This window comes from Schistocerca gregaria, chromosome 5, assembly GCF_023897955.1.
Source record: "Schistocerca gregaria isolate iqSchGreg1 chromosome 5, iqSchGreg1.2, whole genome shotgun sequence".
Lineage (NCBI taxonomy): Eukaryota > Metazoa > Arthropoda > Insecta > Orthoptera > Acrididae > Schistocerca > Schistocerca gregaria.
In genome coordinates, this window is record NC_064924.1 from 387492753 (window position 1) to 387512436 (window position 19684).

General features: G+C 43.6%; 1 protein-coding gene across 1 annotated transcript in view; it reads left to right on the forward strand.

The window, feature by feature from the left end:
• The window catches only part of LOC126273063 (atherin-like), a 500756-nt gene extending 483686 nt beyond the window's left edge, over nt 1–17070 (forward strand). Inside the window, exons 7-8 of the mRNA XM_049976469.1 lie at nt 3744–3938; nt 16760–17070. Of these exons, the coding sequence (XP_049832426.1) occupies nt 3744–3938; nt 16760–16887 (323 nt within the window). The 3' untranslated portion in view covers nt 16888–17070. The remainder of the gene's footprint in view (nt 1–3743; nt 3939–16759) is intronic.
• Nucleotides 17071–19684: the final 2614 nt, after the last annotated feature.

Sequence of the window (19684 nt, forward strand, 5' to 3'; positions counted from 1 at the left end):
CCTCAGTTTTCATGTCTCATCGCACAGGCTCACTCATAATACTGGATAAATTTGTTAACTTGTCTACAGGTCTTGTAAAAGGTGACGCAATAAAAGTAGCCCATGAATGTTTAAAGGAAACGCACTGAAATTACAGAAACGGAGAGCTGAAATTCATTTACCGTTTATTTACAACAAAAAACACTGAAAAATACATTTATAGAAGATGCTGAAAGTGGCGCCCTGCAACACCAATACACCAAGGTGCAAGTCTAAGCAAATTCAGATACGCCCGGCGTAAAGTTCGGACATCGATGGCGGCAACTTCATGGCTGATACGCCTTTCAGTTCATGTACTGTTTTGTGGATTTGTTTCACAGATTTTGCTCTTCAAGCATCCACAAACTAAAAAATTACATATTGTTAGAGAGGGCGAACATGGTGACCTTAAATGTTTGCTGACTGTTCGTTGCTCAGTGGAGACATCATGGGGTTTTTCAAGGGATACCTCAGACATGTGACATGTTGCCCCGTCTTGCTGAGAAAGCAGTATTGTCTTTCATATTCAGTGATTTGAGCACAAAATGTATCAGAACTGTCAGTATATGCAACCGTGTTCAGGGTAGCGTCAAAATATATCGGTCCAATGATGCGTGTTCCTGTTACGCCGCACCAAAAGCCGATTTTTTTCATCATGAAGTGGTTGCTAAAACACGATGTTTTGGCTATCCGTTACCAAGTACCTCGTGTTCTGTGAATTCACATGACCGAAAAAATGAAACCATGCTTCATCACAGATGATGTAATAGGAACGGTCTAACAAACCATCGTTCATATTATACAAAAGCCACGTGCACTACTCTACATGTCTCTGACTATCGTCCTCCTGTAATTGCTGTGCAATCGTTATACGATATAGCTTCAAATTAAGACTTTTCCATATCAACCGGCAACTCCTCCTACTTAGATGCGACTGCAGGGACAATTCACGCGTAGACTTCTTTCGGCTCCGAATAATTCTCCGGCGAACGTGCGCCATAACTCCTGGTGTGCGAATTGTAGAAGTTCTTTGACGTTTTACATTTTGCACAGATCCGTAAGTGCGCCAATTTTTTGTACAGACTCAGTATTACTCTCTTTGCTGCTAGTGCTCTATCCGACCGGATACTTGACCCCGAAAATTTCGCGAGTTTCATTAATCGAACCTGTTTTCACATACGCTTTCACAAAGTCAATTCTTTCTTCTATCCAGAAAATGATTTTGCAGACCGCAGAAAGAAACGGCTAACTTCACTGACGAAATAGATAGAAATGCTGACAGAATGCTGCTAACAATCGATTACTGCATAAAACTGTCCGCTGTTGTGGCTGCTCACTCGACTTCAGAAGTCGAAATATTGCATTCATTTTCAAGGGGGAAGCGGGATGCTACTTTTCACTGTACTGCCCTGTACAATTTGGTCGTATGCAACTAAGGCACGATCAGTGATGATTTACAGCCTCAACGGTCCTTTTAATATTGATTAATTTTGTTTAGTATGCTATTTACTCTTCATAAATTGTTTCAATAGCACCTGAAGATGAAATTAAAGTCCTGAAACTCGTGTAGAGCACATACATTTATCCAAATAAAGGCACTTTGAAATTTCAATTGCACCGGATTTTATTCACCATGAACAATCTAAATAACATGAAACTTCCTGGCAGATTAAAACTGTGTGCCCGACCGAGACTCGAACTCGGGACCTTTGCCTTTCGCGGGCAAGTGCTCTACCAACTGAGCTACCGAAGCACGACTCACGCCTGGTACCCACAGCTTTACTTCTGCCAGTACCTCGTCTCCTACCTTCCAAACTTTACAGAAGCTCTCCTGCGAACCATGCGAAAGGCAAAGGTACCGAGTTCGAATCTCGGTCGGGCACACAGTTTTAATCTGCCAGGAAGTTTCATATCAGCGCACACTCCGCTGCAGAGTGAAAATCTCATTCTGGAATCTAAATAACATATTTCCTGGAACATTGTTCTACGAAAACAGCGATCACAAGTGCATCAATAAAATTGGCTAAAAACAGCCTTGATCGCATAGATATTTTATTTAAACTGGTGACCGGTTTCTATCTATTGCACTTTCGTCATTATCAGACCTTTTACTTCATGATAGTGACAGGAGCTGAGCAGGCTGCTCTAGAGGAATATAATCGAATGCGGATAGTGAATTTTACATTACTGGCCATTAAAATTGCTATACCACGAAGATGACATGCTACAGACGCGAAATTTAACCGATTGGAAGAATATGCTGTGATATGCAAATGATTAGCTTCTCAGAGCACTCACACAAGGTTGGTGCCGGTGGCGACACCTACAACGTGCTGACATGAGGAACGTTTCCAACCAGTTTCTCATACACAAACAGCAGTTGACCGCCTTTGCCTGGTGAAACATTGTTGTGATGCCTCGTGTAAGGAGGAGAAATGCGTACCATCAAGTTTCCGACTTTGATAAAGGTCGGATTGTAGCCTATCGCGATTGCGGTTTATCGTATCGCGACATTGCTGCTCGCGTTGGTCGAGATCCAATGACTGTTAGCAGAATATGGAATCGGTGGGTTCAGGAGGGTAATACGGAACGCCGTACTGGATCCCAAAGGCCTCAAATCACTAGCAGTCGAGATGACAGGCATCTTATCCGCATGGCTGTAACGGATCGTGCAGCCACGTCTCGACGTTTTCAAGACAACAACCATTTGCACGAACAGTTCGACGACGTTTGCAGCAGCACGCACTATCAGCTCGGAAGACCGAGGCTGCGGTTACCCTTGACGCTGCATCACAGACAGGAGCGCCTGTGATGGTGTACTCAACGACGAACCTGGGTGCACGAATGGCAAAACGTTATTTTTTTTATGAACCCAGGTTCTGTTTACAGCATCATGATGATCGCATCCGTGTTTGGCGACAATGCGGTGAACGCACATTGGAAGCGTGTATTCGTCATCGCCATACTGGCGTATCACCCGGCGTGATGGTATGGGGTGCCATTGGTTACACGTCTCTGTCACCTCTTGTTCGCACTGACGGCACTTTGAACAGTGGACGTTACATTTCAGATGTGTTACGACCCGTGGCTCTACCCTTCATTCGATCCCTGCGAAACCCTACATTTCAGAAGGATAATGCACGACCACATGTTGCAAGTCCTGTACGGGCCTTTCTGGATACAGAAAATGTTCGACTGCTGCCCTGGATAACACATTCTCCAGATCTCTCACCAACTGAAAACGTCTGGTCAATGGTGGCCGAGGAACTCGCTCGTCACAATACTCCAGACACTACTCTCGATGAACTGTGGTATCGTGTTGAAGCTGCATGGGCAGCTGTACCTGTACACGCCATCCAAGCTTCTTTGACTCAATGCCCAGGCGCATCAAGGCCGTTATTACGGCCAGATGTGGTTGTTCTGGGTACTGATTTCTCCGGATCTATACACACAAATTGCGTGAAAATGTAATCACATGTCAATTCTAGTATATTATATTTGTCTCTAATATCCGTTAATCATCTGCATTTCTTCTTAGTGTAGCAATTTTAATGGCCAGTAGTGTATTACTCTAAATAAACGTTGTGGATGTCTCGCTAAGAATTTATTACGCACATTATTGTTTCGCAAGCTTGAAAAGCTGACCTGGATCTATTTTCCAAAACGGTTTTCAATTGCAAAGTGTGGCCTGCGACTGAGTGGTTGTGTCTGGTGGTGTTCTGCAGGCACGATGAGCAGCGGGCTGTTCTGCCTGTGCTTCGGCAAGCCGCGCTTCTCGGTGCGCGACGACCCGCAGGCGCGCGTCGGCGCGTGCTGCGTGGACCTGGTGATCGCCGTGGGCCAGCTCTTCACCGTCGTCTTCTGCCTCGTCGGCTGGGGCTGGAGCATCTGGTGGGGGCTCATCATACTGCGCCTCGCACGTGAGTCACCTCCTCTTCCTCCCTTCTCGCCGTAGCACTGCGCGGCCGCACGGCCTCTCTTAAGTCACAAGTACGTAGATGGCAGAGATTCCTAAGTACCTGGTGATCAAAAAGTCAGTATAAATTTGAAAACTTAATAAACCACGGAATAATGTAGATAGAGAGGTGCAAATTGACACACGTGCTTGGAATGACATGGGGTTTTATTAGAACAAAAAAAAAGTTATTGGGCCTTTTTTCTTCGAGGAAATGCGTGATTTTAGTTTTGTAACTGCTACCGTGACGGGTGAGAGGTGCGCCGATATGTTACAGAATCGCATCATCCCCAGCCTGGCTGATAAACACCTGCTGGAACGTACGATGTTTCTGCAGGATGGCGCTCCACCCCATATTGCTAGACGCGTGAAAGATCCCTTGCGCGCGTCGTTTGGTGATGATCGTGTGCTGCCGCCACTTTCGTGATGCTTGGCCTCTCAGGTTCCCAGACCTCAGTCCGTGGTAATATTGGCTTCGGGGTTACCTGAAGTCGCAAGTGTATCGTGATCAGCCGACATCTCTAGGGATGCTGAAAAACAACATCCGACGCCAATGTCTCCGGACATGCTTTACAGTGCTGTTCACAACATTATTCCTCGATTACAGCTATTGTTGAGGAATGATGGTGGACATATTGAGCATTTCCTGTAAAGAACATCATCTTCGCTTTGTCCCACTTTGTTATGCTAATCATTGCTATTCTGATCAGATGAAGCGTCATCTGTCGGACATTTTTTGAACTTTTGTATTATTTTTTTCTAATAAACCCCATGCCATTCCAAGCATGTGTATCAATTTGTGCCTCTCTATCTATATTATTCCGTGATGTATTCAGTATTCAAATTTATACTGACTTTTAGATCACCTGGTACACTAAGATGACAGAAGTCATGGGCCAGCGATATGTACATAAACAGATTACGGTAACATAAAAGGGCAGTACATTGGTGCAGATGTCATTTGTACTCAGGTGATTCGTATGTAGGGTACTTTACGACCTGGTTATGGACGCTGGACGGAAATTTACAGACTGTGAACGTGGAATGGTAGTTGGAGCCAGACGCGTTTGACATTGCATTACGGAAATCGTTGGAGAATTCAGTATTCCGAGATCCAAATAGTCAAGAGTGTGGAGAATACCAAATTTCGGGCATTACCTCTCCCCAACGACAACGGAGTGGCCGACGACCTTCAATTAACAACGGCTTTTCCGTAGTTAGAACAGTGTGGAAGAATTCGGCGTTAACGGGCTGTGGCAGCAGACGACCGACGCGAGTGCCTTTTCTAAGAGCACGACATCGCGTGCAGCACTTCTCTTGGGTTTGCAACCATATCGATTGGACCCCAGACAACTGGAAAACCGTGGCCTGGTCAGATTAGTCCCGATTTCAGTTGCTAAGAGCTGATGGTACATTTCGACTGTGGTGCATCCCCACAAAGAACTGTGCAAGCTGGTGGTGGCTCCATAATGGTGTGGGCTGTGTTTACATCGGGTATGGACAGAGTCCTCTGGTCCAATTGAATTATTTGGAGACTATTTGCAGCCATTCATGCACTTCATCATCCCAAACAACGACGAAATTTTTATAGATGACAATGCACCGTGTCACAGAGCCACAATTGCACGTGATTGATTTAAAAAACATTCTGGACAATTCGAGGGAATTATTTGGCCACCCAGATCGTCAGACATGAATTTCATCGAACATCTATGGTATATAATCAAGAGGTCAGTTCTCGCACAAAATCCTGCACAGGCAACGCTCTCGCAATTCTGGACGCTATACCGGCAGCAAGCCTCAATATTTTTTGCAGGGGACTTCCAAAGACTTGTTGAATCCGTGCCACGTCGAGTTGCTCTACTAAGCCGAGGACGTCACTGTAGTACAGCAATGGACTCACTAGGGTAGCCGAGAGCGCTAGCTCACTGCTTCCTGGACTCTGGTATGCGCGCCGGCCCCGGGTTCAATCCGCCCGGCGCATTAACGACGAGGGCCAATGTGCCGGCCAGACTGGATGTGATTTTTAGGCGGTTTTCCACATCCCGCAAGGTGAATACCGGGCTGGTCCCCTTGTTCCGCCTCAGTTACATAGCTCGCAGACATCTGAACACATTCGCACTATTCCATGGATACCACTCGACGCAGACAGTTGGGGTACACTATTTCCATCCCAGGGAGTATGGGGTGGCGGCAGGAAGGGCATCCAGCCACCTCTTACAAATGAACATGCCAAATCCGATTAACGATAGCTGACCCTGCGGAACAAGGCTCAAGCGATAGACTGTAGTACAGTAATGGAGATTTTGAACGAGCTGTAGCCATTTTGGTTTTCGGATGTTCATCTTTCCATTATTTTCCGCAGTGCCAGCCGCCCCCTCCTATCATTCCTTCGCCAGCTAAAATGAACGGTTTATGGGACATAAACTATGTACAAGACTTAATTTACCGCTCTTCCAGGTCAATCAAAGCAACACATCTACTTTGTACTTCAATGTCCTACAACCCTACCATTTTAATGGCGTAGTACCTCTGGTAACAGGTTATACGTCTACATCTACATCGATACTCTACAAACTAACGTAAAGTGCATGGTATAGGGTACTTTCCATCACACCACACATTAAAATTTCTTCCCATGCCAGTCGCGTGTACAGTGCTGGAAGAATGATTGCTTCAATCATTCCTGTTCAGCGATCTGCTTTGCAAGCTGGCTCACTCTAACGCCTCACCAAGCGGTTCCGGCGAGTAATGGGAGGGGAAGTGGAGAGCAGGGGAGGACGAATCTGAACAGTGCAGCTCGGCTCAAGAAACTGCTGTCAACGATCTCTTCTAAGGCTGCTAAAAGTTCCATAGAGATGTATCGCTTCTCGGTGGTAATTTAGCACCTTTCGTGGCAAATTTATTTCCTAAGACTGTTCCACTGACGAGAAATGACAATGAAATTAAACTTAGTTGTTTTAATTAATGAAGGAACTAACATGGTGCAGTTAAGTAAAAAACATTTTATTTGTTACGATTGGTGTAGCCTTATGATGGATGTCGTTTCCGGACTAAGCTTAAATTGATATCAGTATGTATTTTGTGACTATTTTATTCGCACACAGAAACCCTGCATGTCAATGAATACTAGTTATTTTGCTTCTCAATAAAATATCAACGTTGTTGTCACTTTCTGAGCACTACTAATTCGACGATAAGCGTTTAAATTGAAGACTTTCAGTCATCTTCTGTGGATAGATTTCGTTCCCTTCATTGTGGAAAAAAGTTGCCCGCGCCAATATTTAGGTCCAAACATCGACGTAACTGTAGCTGCAAAGTTATGAAGTTGTGGAAATTTATGTTGAAGAAATTTTTGTAGGAGTCTACAAGACTAATGAAACCTATCATTAAAATGCCTGTCACACTGCAGGTCTATCAGTTCTAGCTGTAGCTATCCATACCAATGGCATTGCTGCAGTGGTCATACAGGTTCCCGTCAGACCACCGAAGTTCAGCACAGTCGGGCTTGGCTAACACTTGGATAGGTGACCGCCCGGGTCTGCCGAGCACTGTTGGCAAGCAAGGTGGACTCAGCCCTTATCCAGTGACGACTATCGTCTGAGGATGACATGGTGGTCGGTCGGTACCGTTCGGCCTTCTGGGGCCTGTTCGGGTGATGTTTTTAGTTAGTAGCTAGGCATCCTTCACTGGTGTGTTATAAATTGATAATGATGTGTCTGACGTCGCACTGAAGTTCTAAACCCGGCCATAATGCACCTGTCCGTTGATTTTAAAACTTCTACTCTCCGCTTGAAGCATTATGCTATTATGTATACACGCCTGCATTTAAAACTACAGCAAAGTTAACATATTGCCAATCCTCTGAAGGCACTGTACTGTTCCCACATCCCCTGTGCTAGATAATGTCTGACAGCCACACTTTACCGTGAGAGCTCACTGCCCAGGCGGCGAGCGAGCACGAGTGCTAAGGCTTATTTATGTAGCCTCCTCCTGAAGAGGCCTGGCCTCCTTACTCGCTGTAGCTGTTCTAACCTTGCCTTCGCAGTCACTAGGGAGGTGATAAGTAAAGGCTCTGATTCCTCACTTAATGCTGATTCTTGAAACTTAACAACTAGGCTTACGCGTTATAATGGGCACCTATCTTCAGCCTTCTGTTAAAGTTTTTTTTGCATTTCTGTGGCGCTTTCTCGTGGATCAATTAAACCTGTGAAGATTCGTGCCGTCCTTCTTTCTTCACATTCAGTGTCTTCTGATCCCCTGTTAATCTTATGCCGCATGGATCCCACACACTTGAGTAGTACTCTAAGATGGAACAACCAAGTAATTTACAAGCAATCTCTTTCGTAGTCTGACCGCACTTTCCCAGTGTCCTGCCAGCGAACCGAAGTCTGCCACCTGCTTTACCTACGATTCAGGCTACACGGCGTTCATTTCATATCTCTATAAACCGATACAATTGAAATTTGGAAGAACGCTTGCAAGCGTATGATGAAGATGCGACTGTCACGGTGGCATATATCGATTTTGTTTACGTCGATGACAACTACAAGAGATGAATGGCATGGTTAAAATGGCTCTGAGCACTATGGTACTTAACATCTGAGGTCATCTGTCCCCTAGAACTTAGAACTACTTAAACCTAACTAACATAAGGACATCACACACATCCATGCCCGAGGCAGGATTCGAACCTGCGACCGTAGCAGTCGCGCAGTTCCGGACTGAAGCGCCTAGAACCGCTCGGCCACTGCGGCCGGCTATGAACGGCATAGATTTCGTATATACCCTGCGAAGCAATCTCCATTTCAAATTATCAACATTTCAAATGATTTGCTTTTTTAAATTAAATCATGCGACTAGAAAGGTTTGTACTGCAGCCAGTCTCTGTTTCTTGGTGTCTTCCGTTAGGATTTTGGGAACACGCCAAGCATAAAATTTGCGGCAACCAAGCTTCTCCGCCACAATGTCATACACCAAACTCCATGAAATTTGGGTAAAATGTTACGAATGTTCCGTAATCGCGAAACTAAGATTTTCACGAATTTTGTCGTTGATTTTCATCACCGGTTCGTCAAGGCTAGGCCTACCACTGCGAACCTCATCATGAGCACTACTAAGGCCATTTTTAAAACAAGTGCACCATTGCCTCACTCGGCTTTCACTCATTATTCCTTTTCCGTACACATCACAAAGGTCGCGATAAAAATCAATTGGTATGCAGTTTTTTGCCAACAAAAACCTAATCACAGAACGCACATCATAAGCGGCGGGATTTTCTATTGAAGCGCACATTCTGACACGTCACGGAAAGGAAAGAAGAAGAGACACAGACCACACGCTACCACCGCTGAAGCGTACTGAGTGTAGGGACGTTATGGCACCAAGATGGCGAATGTAGTCCCCCCCACCCCCGCAACAGACCGAGACGCCTGTTAGTTTCTGGATAGACCTCGTAATTATGTTCATCAGAAAAACCCTAAATGTTGTGGGTCTATGCGTCGAAAGAGGAAAACTAAGGAACAATTGACAATTATATTTTCCATATTTACGGTCTTTTAAAAGTTATTTACACTAACTGAATACATTAAACTAAGTCCACACCAGATGAAGGAAACAATAGACCTATACTAAAAAAACTGTTTTGGACACGTTAATAGTGAAAATACAAAAAGCAGTTTGTCGTGCGGGATTGGGGAGCGGGAATGACCCGTCAAAGGAATTCACGCTTGCTCGCTCATTCTCGTTGTACACCGCGCCTTGAAGCCGCTTGAACTCATATAAAAAAGATGTACAATAGTATATAGTATATATACAAACGCTATATAAATAATATTTTAGTGTTAAAATACTTCTACGTAATGCCGACTTTTAAATCATTTTCTTGAAAGAAAACTTCATGAATACACTATGCGTATCCTTTCCCCAAGAGCTAGGGAGTGTCGCGGCCCCAGATTGTTGCAGCGCATGAGCACCGTTGGAGAAGGTAGCGTCTGCAAAGAGGAGAATGCGAAGGAGGAGGCGAAAAATTTCAAAAAGTTTAAAATGAGTATCATAGACAAGGAATAGTTTGTAGAAAAGCGCTAGGCGAAAGTGCGCAGCACTACCCTGAAGATACGGCGATTCCTCTTTTGTAGGCTCCACTGACTTCGCCATGCACGGTCATAATAGCCGACGGGTGAGCCATTACACGGAAATTTATTTTGTAGCTGTTGTTGCCATATAAGTAATATCACATTCTAAGGTTTTGATCGTTGCCTTTTGTTAGACCGCAGAGGTCTCCCTACTACATACAATATAGAGAGACATTTCCTTATCTGTTCCAGAATTGGTTCAAATGGATCTGAGCACTATGGGACTTAACATCTGAAGTCATGAGTCCCCTAGAACTTAGAACTACTTAAACCTAACTAACCTAAGGACATCACACACACCCATTCCCTAGGCGACCTTAGCGGTCGCGCGGTTCCAGACTGAGTTCCAGAATTCTTTCTGTGAATAGGAAAGAGAAGGGAACACTGTAGTTAAATGCCCCATATATTTAACCTCACTGATGTTACAGAACGCCCTAACTATTTTTGTGAGAAGGCACCCTACACACTCATTTTGCAGGACTCCTTTGTTTCCGTCCCCTGATTCCATGAATGAATAATACATCAGCTTCACCCTGCAGCGGGATGTGCCACTGTTCTAAACGTACTGGCGAATTAAAACTTTGTGCCGGACCGGGATTCAAACTTGGGACTTTTGACTTTCTTCCGGGAGTGCTAGACCCATAAGGAATGCAGGAGAACTTCTGTGAAGTTTGGAATGCAGGAGATGAGGCAATGGCGCAAGTGAAATTTAACTATGATAGCTCAGTTAGCAGAGCACTTGTCCATGAAATGCACAGAACCTACGTTCGAGTCTGGTGTGGCACACTGATTACACTTCCTTGTAAGTTTCAATGTATTAGCTTAATTCACCAATTACGTCGAGGAATTCCTCGTTATTCGAATGCGTTCTTCCACATTTTGGACCCAATCATCTTTTAGTGTATAAAATACAATTCTCGATCTATGACTTGGCTCACGTGGGCTAGCTGGAAAACATAGTACAACCTGATCTTAGATTTCTCAGCTTGCAGCCTTGTTCGTTAGTAATTTTGCACAAAATTTCGACAATTTCAATAGCTGTTTTGAGCGCAGATCCCGATTGCTGTCTGTCCAACAAGCTTTCTTGGCATCCAGAAAAAAAACATACCGAGTCTCTGCTCGGCACAACTGAAAAAAGACACCTGTGGAAATTACCAAAATGTTGTCATTTTATACAACATTCACCCTGCTTCATAGTTGGAAAGCTGAAGATTGTAACTTTCGCTGACACAGCACCATCTATAGCTCTTGTTTTGCCTCGATGTACATAAACAACATACTAGCTCAGCTCAACGATTCCACCAGCATATATCTTTTCTGTAAGAGCTTCAGTATAGCGACTTACTGCAATATATTATGACCTTAATCTTGCGTTACATTTTATCACCACATGAAATTCTCAAATGATGTATAGATCTCTGGAATACTAATTTGTGAAACATGAATCATTGTCTTTCACTAGAACCGCCGCGACATAATAATAATAATAATAATAATAATAATAATAATAATAATAATACATTATTATATATTATTATATATTCTGTGTGTTGAGGAACAGAACGTCTAACGACAATGTTGATTTTGCGATTTTCTAATCTAACTTTTTGGGTACATGGCGAAGAGAATTACTGTTATAAGGTAATTGCCAACATAATGTTTTATTTGTGGATGACCAAACATGAAATAACCTTAGCTTTGAGACAATCACGAATCTGTATTCAGGTCTGCATGGCAAGCAACAAAGTGGGATGAAAGAGTCCATCCAAGAAAAACTAACCGAAACAAAGGAAAAAGAAATATCGAATTATAACTCCACCAGTCAAGGGGAAGAGAGACTGCGTGGAGGCCACCACAATAATTCATCAGTAAAATAGAGAATTGGAATAGCGAATCGTGCGAAGAAGAATGAATGGAAGAAATGGTCACTGCACGAAATATGAAACGTGGATTCGCGTGAAGTGTGCAGGGGTGGGGAAAGGAGGGAAAAAGTTGTATTGCAATGCCTGTAAATAGTGATGTAAAAACTAAAATGTGGAACATTTCCTTAAATGTAGTCTAAGGCATATCTTTCAGCTCAGGAACATTAACTGTAAGGGTGGTACAATGTATGCACCAGTTTGTACCACTTCCAAACGTTTAGAAAACTGTGTTTAGTGTATTTACTTTCCTCAAATTTCCGTTCTTTGAATCAGATACCAAGAACAACATCCTGGCGCCCGAGGTACAACACTTAATTGGCGCACCCTGTACCCGCCCTCCACCCCTCCCCGGCATCCAGGGTACGACACTACACTTTATTAACGCCCCCTCCCTCCTTACAGAAACACACATAGTAATTTAATGTACAGAATTTAATAAGAATATATTTTCTGGGAATGTTGGAGATCATTTGGCGTCCCTCTGCGAACGGCGCACGGGGTCTGACAGATCCCCTTCTTACTCCAATGAGTTCAAGATGACATCGTTTAAATAATAATTTACCGTTCAATATATAATAAATAAACTCTCAAAAGTGGTACAATTTTGGCAACTCTGTCACCACAAATTTCGTTGCTTGTGGCATCAGATCAAGAGGCTATCAACGAAAAAAATTGATTGGGCGGGGGAGGGGGGGGGGGCGGCACTTTCCCAACCTCTGTTAAAATCTATGATGGTGAGATATAGTTTATGCACCCCCTCCCCTAAATTTACTTAGATATGTACATGATTTACTGGCAATATGAAATTAGTATTTTGTTTGACATCAATTTTTGCTTGTGAGTGCATCAAACCGCATCCTTGAAGCTACTATCAGACAATATTAAATGGGCGTACTGTATAACAGTCTCCTAGTGCGACAAACTTTCGGTAATGAGTGCCTGAAACTTTCAACAAATTGGTATTACATTGTTAACAGTTACACTCCTGACCTGCGTATTAAAATATCGCTCAAAACAAGTTTTGTGCAACTCTCCTGACTCTTTTAGCTGAAATTTTGTCAGTACTGTTTTGAGCACAGGGCATTGTTACAAGGGGGTACCCGAAAAAAACCGGAATAACGTTGCTGTGGGCGGAGCTTGTATAGTACGTATTTCTGCCGCCAAGCACGTAAAGTCGCAACTCTGTCAGTTCAGTGCCGCCTGTGTTGTCGACATGGCTTGTTCTGTCTGTCTGTCTGCAGTGATAGTTTTTGCTAGCGTTGCTTTTGTTCTTGTTTCGTTTTTTATGATGGCAAGTTTAAGTGAACAGCGAGCAGCTGTGAAATTTTGTTTGCTACTCGGTAAACATGTGGCTGAAACTGTTATAAAGTCGATAACGGCTTACCAAGATGACGCAATAGGAAAAACTCGAATGTACGAGTGGTTCGCTCGATTTCAAAATGCCTATTGATGACAAACCTCGTTTCTGGACGTCTATCAATCGCCCGAATCGACGAAAATATTGGAAAAAATTCGATGGCCTGTGCTCGCAGACCGTCGATCAAATGTCAGAGATTATTGGGTTATCTTGGAGCTCTGTGTTTGTCAAAAAAAAACCACTAGATTTGTGGCAGACAGTAGACTAGTTCTTCCACCACGACAACGCATCTGCACACACAGCCATCTCTGTTAGACAGTTTTTGGCTAAATATGGCATGATTCCGCTGCCCCATGCACGTTACTCGCTTTATCTGGCTCCACGGGACTTTTTCTAATTTCCACGCATGAGGAGAGACATGACAGGACACCGATTTAACAATATTGAAGTAGTCAAGTGAAGAAAAAAAACGAGGGAGGAGCTGTAAGCCAATCCTAAAAGTGACTAAAAATATGTTTCGAACAGTGGAAGAACCGGTGGGACGACTGTATTAGTTGTAATAATGAGTATTTTGAAAAGAATAGGGTTCCTTTGTAAACAATTTGAAAATATATAGCTTTTAAAAAAATAATTCCTGTTTTTTTGGGTACCACCTCGTATGTTTAGTTTCATAAAGTTTACTTCATTTCCTCTTCTTTTGAATCTACATCCACACATTCTTCTTTTTCAAATAATATTTTTATTAAGATATGACCCAAAGGGTTTGTAAAATAGTGTCATCACAAAAATAAGTGGTTTAACTACGGCCCATTGATATAGCGGTCTACTGTAAATAAGAGCACTATTCACAAACTGTCGCCGAATGAAGTACAACGAATTTGTTTCCGAGAAGCAGTACCTATAAAATTGCTTGCGACACAGGAGGGGGGGGGGGGGGGGGCGTGCGAAATATTTCTAGCCTAACAAATAAAGAATGACAGAAATTTTATAATACCAATTAATTTTTCAAAATATTACCCGTGTACACTAATGCACTTGTGGGCAGGCTCAGATAACTTTTGCAAACCAATCAAATAAAAGATCTTGGATTTCGATTCCAACCAAGCGCTGTCAACATCAATCACTGCATCGTCATTGTCAAATCGCCGTTCTTTGAGGTCTTTTCTTAGGTTTGGGAAAAAAGAAAAGTCTGTTGGAGACAAATCTAGAGAATATGGCGGATGGCGTAATGATTAGAACCTGCAGTCACGCAGCTCCCGGAGTTGCGAGGGCTTTGTGCGCCGGTGCGTTGTCCTGATGCAAAAGAACGCGCGCGCCAATTTCCCGTGTATCTCTTCTATCAAATGGCGCAGAAGGATGCAATAGTAAGATGCGTTGATTGTTACGCCCTTTTGCAAGTAATCCACCACAATTACCTCTTCTGCATCCCAAAAGACTGATGTCATCACCTTACCGGCTGATTTTTGCACCAGGAATTTTTGAGGTACGGGGTGTAAGCTGTTTCCATTGTTATGACTGTTCCTTTGTCTCAGAATCAAAGTTGTGAATCCACGTTTCGTCTATTGTCATATACCTTGCAGGAAAATCGTCTTCATCGCTTCAAATTGGTGGACGATTTCTTCCCAACACTGTGCACACTCTCGTTTTCAATCTGCGTTCAAGTCTTCCGGGACCCACTGAAATGAAACTTTCTGCATTCCCAAAATATCCACAACAATATCAAGCGGACGCCCATGGGATATTCCAAATGTGGTTTCAATGTGCTGCAACGTTGTTCGATGATCCTGCAAAATCGTATCGCGAATTGCAGTCACTCTTTCATCTGTGACAACGGTGACAGGCCTTCTGCTCCTTGGCGCATCTTCCACACGCAGTCTTCCACGTTTGAAGCTGGACACCCAGTTTTTCACGGCTGCATATGACGGAGCACTGTCCGTAAGTGTATTCCACATGTCCTCCTCAATTTCCTTGGACGACATTTACTTCAAATGAAGATATTCAATCACAGCACGGTTCTTGAGCCTCCCGATATTCGCCATTTTGTTTAACTGCGGTGTACAACGCATCCTAGCGGCAAAACTAACGAAATGGAGACGCGAAATTTGATTTGCATACCCACTCAGGGTCTTCATAAAAGGAGGTGGTGGTGTTTGTGCGAACGATATGGTACATACCTCGGGCTAGAAACTCTTCTTTTTTTTCTTTATTGTAATTTTAATCACCTCAATACAAAGTGGGCTGGCAGCAGCATATTACCCTGCTCTTGAGCCTTGAGTGGTACAATAACATGACATATAGGTGGCATAGACAATACAATAAAAACGGCGGGCAAAAAATGTAGATACAAAAAAAACAGTAAACATGAAGCCGTTCACGCTGGATGAGAAAAACACTAACACTTGGTGACACAGCGCACATAACACTGATGACTGCGACGGCACACGTGAACGGTGGTGGCGTGACGACGAAAGGACACTGAACACAAAACGAAGGCTCACACACGAGACACTGATGGCGATGATCTCCGGCGCGCGAATGTTCACTGAGCGTGTGCGAGTCCGAGGACCTGCCAAGGGAGGGGGAGGAGGAAGGGGAATGGGACAGGGAGAGGGGAGGGCAGATGCCATGGGCAAGGGAGACAGGGGGAGGGGAGGAAAAAAAGGGGGGAGCCCAGGGGAAGAGGGGTGGAGGAAGGGGATGGGGGAAAAGGAGAGAGAAGGGAGGGAGGGTGCCAAGTGGAGAGGCCACAGGAAGTGGGGGCGGGTAGGATCAAAGTTGATAGGAGGGGTAGATGGAGGGGAGGAGGACTTCATCAGGGAGGGGGAGCTGCCGGAAGCCACCTTTGGAGAGGGTAAGGAGGGTGGAGAGATGGAGACCTGGTGGGACGTGGGAATACAGGTGTGGCAGTGGGTGGGGTTGGGAGAGGATGGGTGAGACATGCGGGTGAGGAGGGTCGAGTTTGCGGGAGGTGTACAGGATCCGTATCCTTTCCCAAGGAAAAGGAGGAGGTGGGGGAAAGGAATGAGATCGTACAGGATCCGCGTTGGGGAGGGCAGACGGATGCGATAGGCGAGGCGGAGAGCATGGCGTTCAAGGATTTGAAGGGATTTATAAAAGGTAGGGGGGGGGGGGCGGAGATCCAGGCCGGATGGGCGTAGCAGAGGACAGGGCGGATGAGGGATTTTAGAAACTCTTCGACCGCTCCTCGTATTTACGACCTTCTCTTTCTGGAACAACATAGCACCTGCGAAACACAAATTTCCTCGCGATCGTTAGTCTACACGTGTATGGTTAAAGGTTTTGCTGGAAGACGTATGTTTAATGCTTAATCGTTAACCTGTACGAATCTGATCAGTCGCTGTGTGTGTTGCAGGAAAGAACCGGCGGTTAGAGGCTCAGGCGGTGCATGAGGAGCAAGGAGCAGCGAACGTGGCGCCAGCTGCTGCTGCGGCGGCGACGGCCGCTCGTCAGAACCACGACGTGGAGCGCGCTCGGCGCTAGCCACCCGATTCTGCCTCACGTCACTTCGCAAACACTCAGACATTATTTTTGTACTACAGAATTACTATAAAAGTAGCAACACGCACAACGACAAATTTTGTAACCACACAAATTCATTTGAAAATATGTGTACGCAATTGCTCTAATAAACATTTTGAATAATTGTGTCGTCAAATAAATTAACCTGTTTATCATATAAATCATTCCTGTTATGTCTTTCTTTAAGCTTACAAAGCTAACATTTGAATAATCTAGAGCCATCACCGTCTCTCTTTTTTTTTGTAAATAATTCACGATTAGTTAATAACGAAAGACATTTTGTTGCTCATTGACAGGTTTATTCCTACATGCCGAATGTACTAATAGAATGCAGTATCCAATCACGACATACAAACCAAACAAGCGTTACAAATCTGCTACATAATTCAATGTAGATAATTATTTTTGCTAAAATGTTATTAGGTTTCATTTTTCACAGCATTTGTCATCTTAAAAACGTCACGTTCTTGGCCTCATGGCAAAATATGTGGCAGAGACGTGATAAGAAAGGCTTCTCGTCAATCAGGAGATTTCAAATAATCTCTTTCAATCAAACAAGCTAAAACTGGTAATATATTAGAAGTTATAACTCAAGCCACTTAATTAATTCCCTGTAAATGGGAACCATTCATTTAATAAGATATTAAAAGTAAAAAGAATTAGTAACCATTGATTTCTGCCTAACGGCAACAGAAAGCATTGGGACTGAAACAAATAAAGATGACGCGAAATATCGGGCATACGCTGTAATGCCAAAGCCTCTCATTTTCAGTGACATAGGAGTGAAAACTCACTGTTTCTGAGTACAATTTATACTGGTATACCTCAAGGTACTGTCATGGGACATCTTTTCGAAAGACACACATATTTTTGAAAGGAATTTATCTTAATGGGGGACACACAAATATTTTTGAATATCGGTAATGTTTTTCATAACGAAAAGCACGTTAAACTAATATATCTCACACTACTGCTCTGTGCACACAAACACGTTTACACGTTCTTTTTTTTTTTTTTTTTTTTTTTTTTTTTTGAATGTGTTAAATTTGGAACCCTGTTATTTTCTTAAACCATGCCTGCTGCAGATCCAAAGGTCTTGGGTTTGATTCCTGGTTGGTCCTAGCAAGTATTTTTTTTTCTCTTTCTTTTACCCTTGGCAATGTTTGTTAATGTGAAAATGACAGTTTACGCTGTGGTTTTCAGCCCATATTAAACTTTATAACTGCCCTATACCTGGCTGTGTAAGTCAGTTCAAAGATCAAAGGAGGATAATGGCCTACCACTTCCAGTAGAGCCGTGCCTAGTAAAGCACTGTAGTGTTCAAATCAACCTTTCGGTTGATGACAATTTATCTTAACTGAACAAGTCATCAGAAAACTCAAGCATAAAACTGTATTATAGTTCTTGTCAGTGAAATTTTATTCAGTACATTTATTAATTCAGAATCCAATGTCTTTATAAAAAGTCCAGTTTTTAATGATTGCACACTTAAAACAGCAAATTAATCAGTTTGCACGTTTCTACATATAATGCACGCAGCAGTTTCACTAACACCAGTGTGAAACCAAGTTCAGAATAACTCGCAAACCAAGAATTTTCATGTTCCACAATGCATGGAGGAACACAGGCCTCCGGGCCTGTCACAGCCACATAACAAATCCAATGAATTTTGTTCAAACAACTTACGAGAATGCAGCCGGCTTGCATCTTTTACAACTGCCAATATTTCAACAGATGAACACATGTCAAAACATCGTTGGGTGCTGCATATGCTACCCAGCTTCATTTCTGTGAGTTGTTTCAACATTTTGTATACTGGGAGTTGGTTGGTTGATTTAAAGATTAAAGGGACCAAACTGCAAAGGTCATTAGTCCCTTGTTTCATAAAAACACAGAGCATATTGAAACTATCCACCAGTCAGGCGAAACACTAAAATAAAAATTCCAGGGGAAGAAAAGCCCCAAGGTCGATGGTAAGAAAACATAGAAAACGGAGCACAGCAACAAAAACAACATGTAGAAGAAAGGCAGAAGGAATGAAAACTGTACAGCAGAACACTGTGGCTGGCTGATCACGGAAATAATAGGATGAGCCAGCCACTCTGCAATACGTTAAAACCTCCAGTCTAAAAGATTAGGGTGGAGTCGAATTACAACACAAAACTAAGTAAAAGATACAGCACAAAAGAGGGTGACGCAATAAAATTAGAGGGACCTATAAAAGTTTCTTACTTGAATAAAACTTAAAACACGATCTGCCATAAAGACATTGTCACCTAAAAGAGATGATAAATCACCCAGGAGATTAAAAGTTTGCCTGAGGGCGGTTAAAAGAGGACATTCCAACAATATATGGGCCACCGTCATGTTTGCACCACAGCGACGATGAGGGGGTCCTCTCGACACAGCAGATGACCATGCATCAGCCAAGAGTGACCAATGCGGAGCCTACACAGAACAAGAGAATCCTTGCGAGAGGCCCACATGGAGGAATCCCACACAGTCATGGTCTCCTTTACTTGCCGCAGCTTGTTGGGTGTAGACAGAGTGCGCCATTCGTCTCCCCACGTCCCAAAGACCCGACGGTGCAACACCGATCGGAGAACAGTTGCCGGGAGGCCGATCTCCAGCGTCTGTTTGCGGGTAGCTTCTTTGGCTAACTTGGCGTGTTCATTTCGCGCTATCCCAACGTGTCCCGGGGTCCATATGAACACCCCCGAACGACCACACTGTTCAAGAGCGTGAATGGACCCCTGGA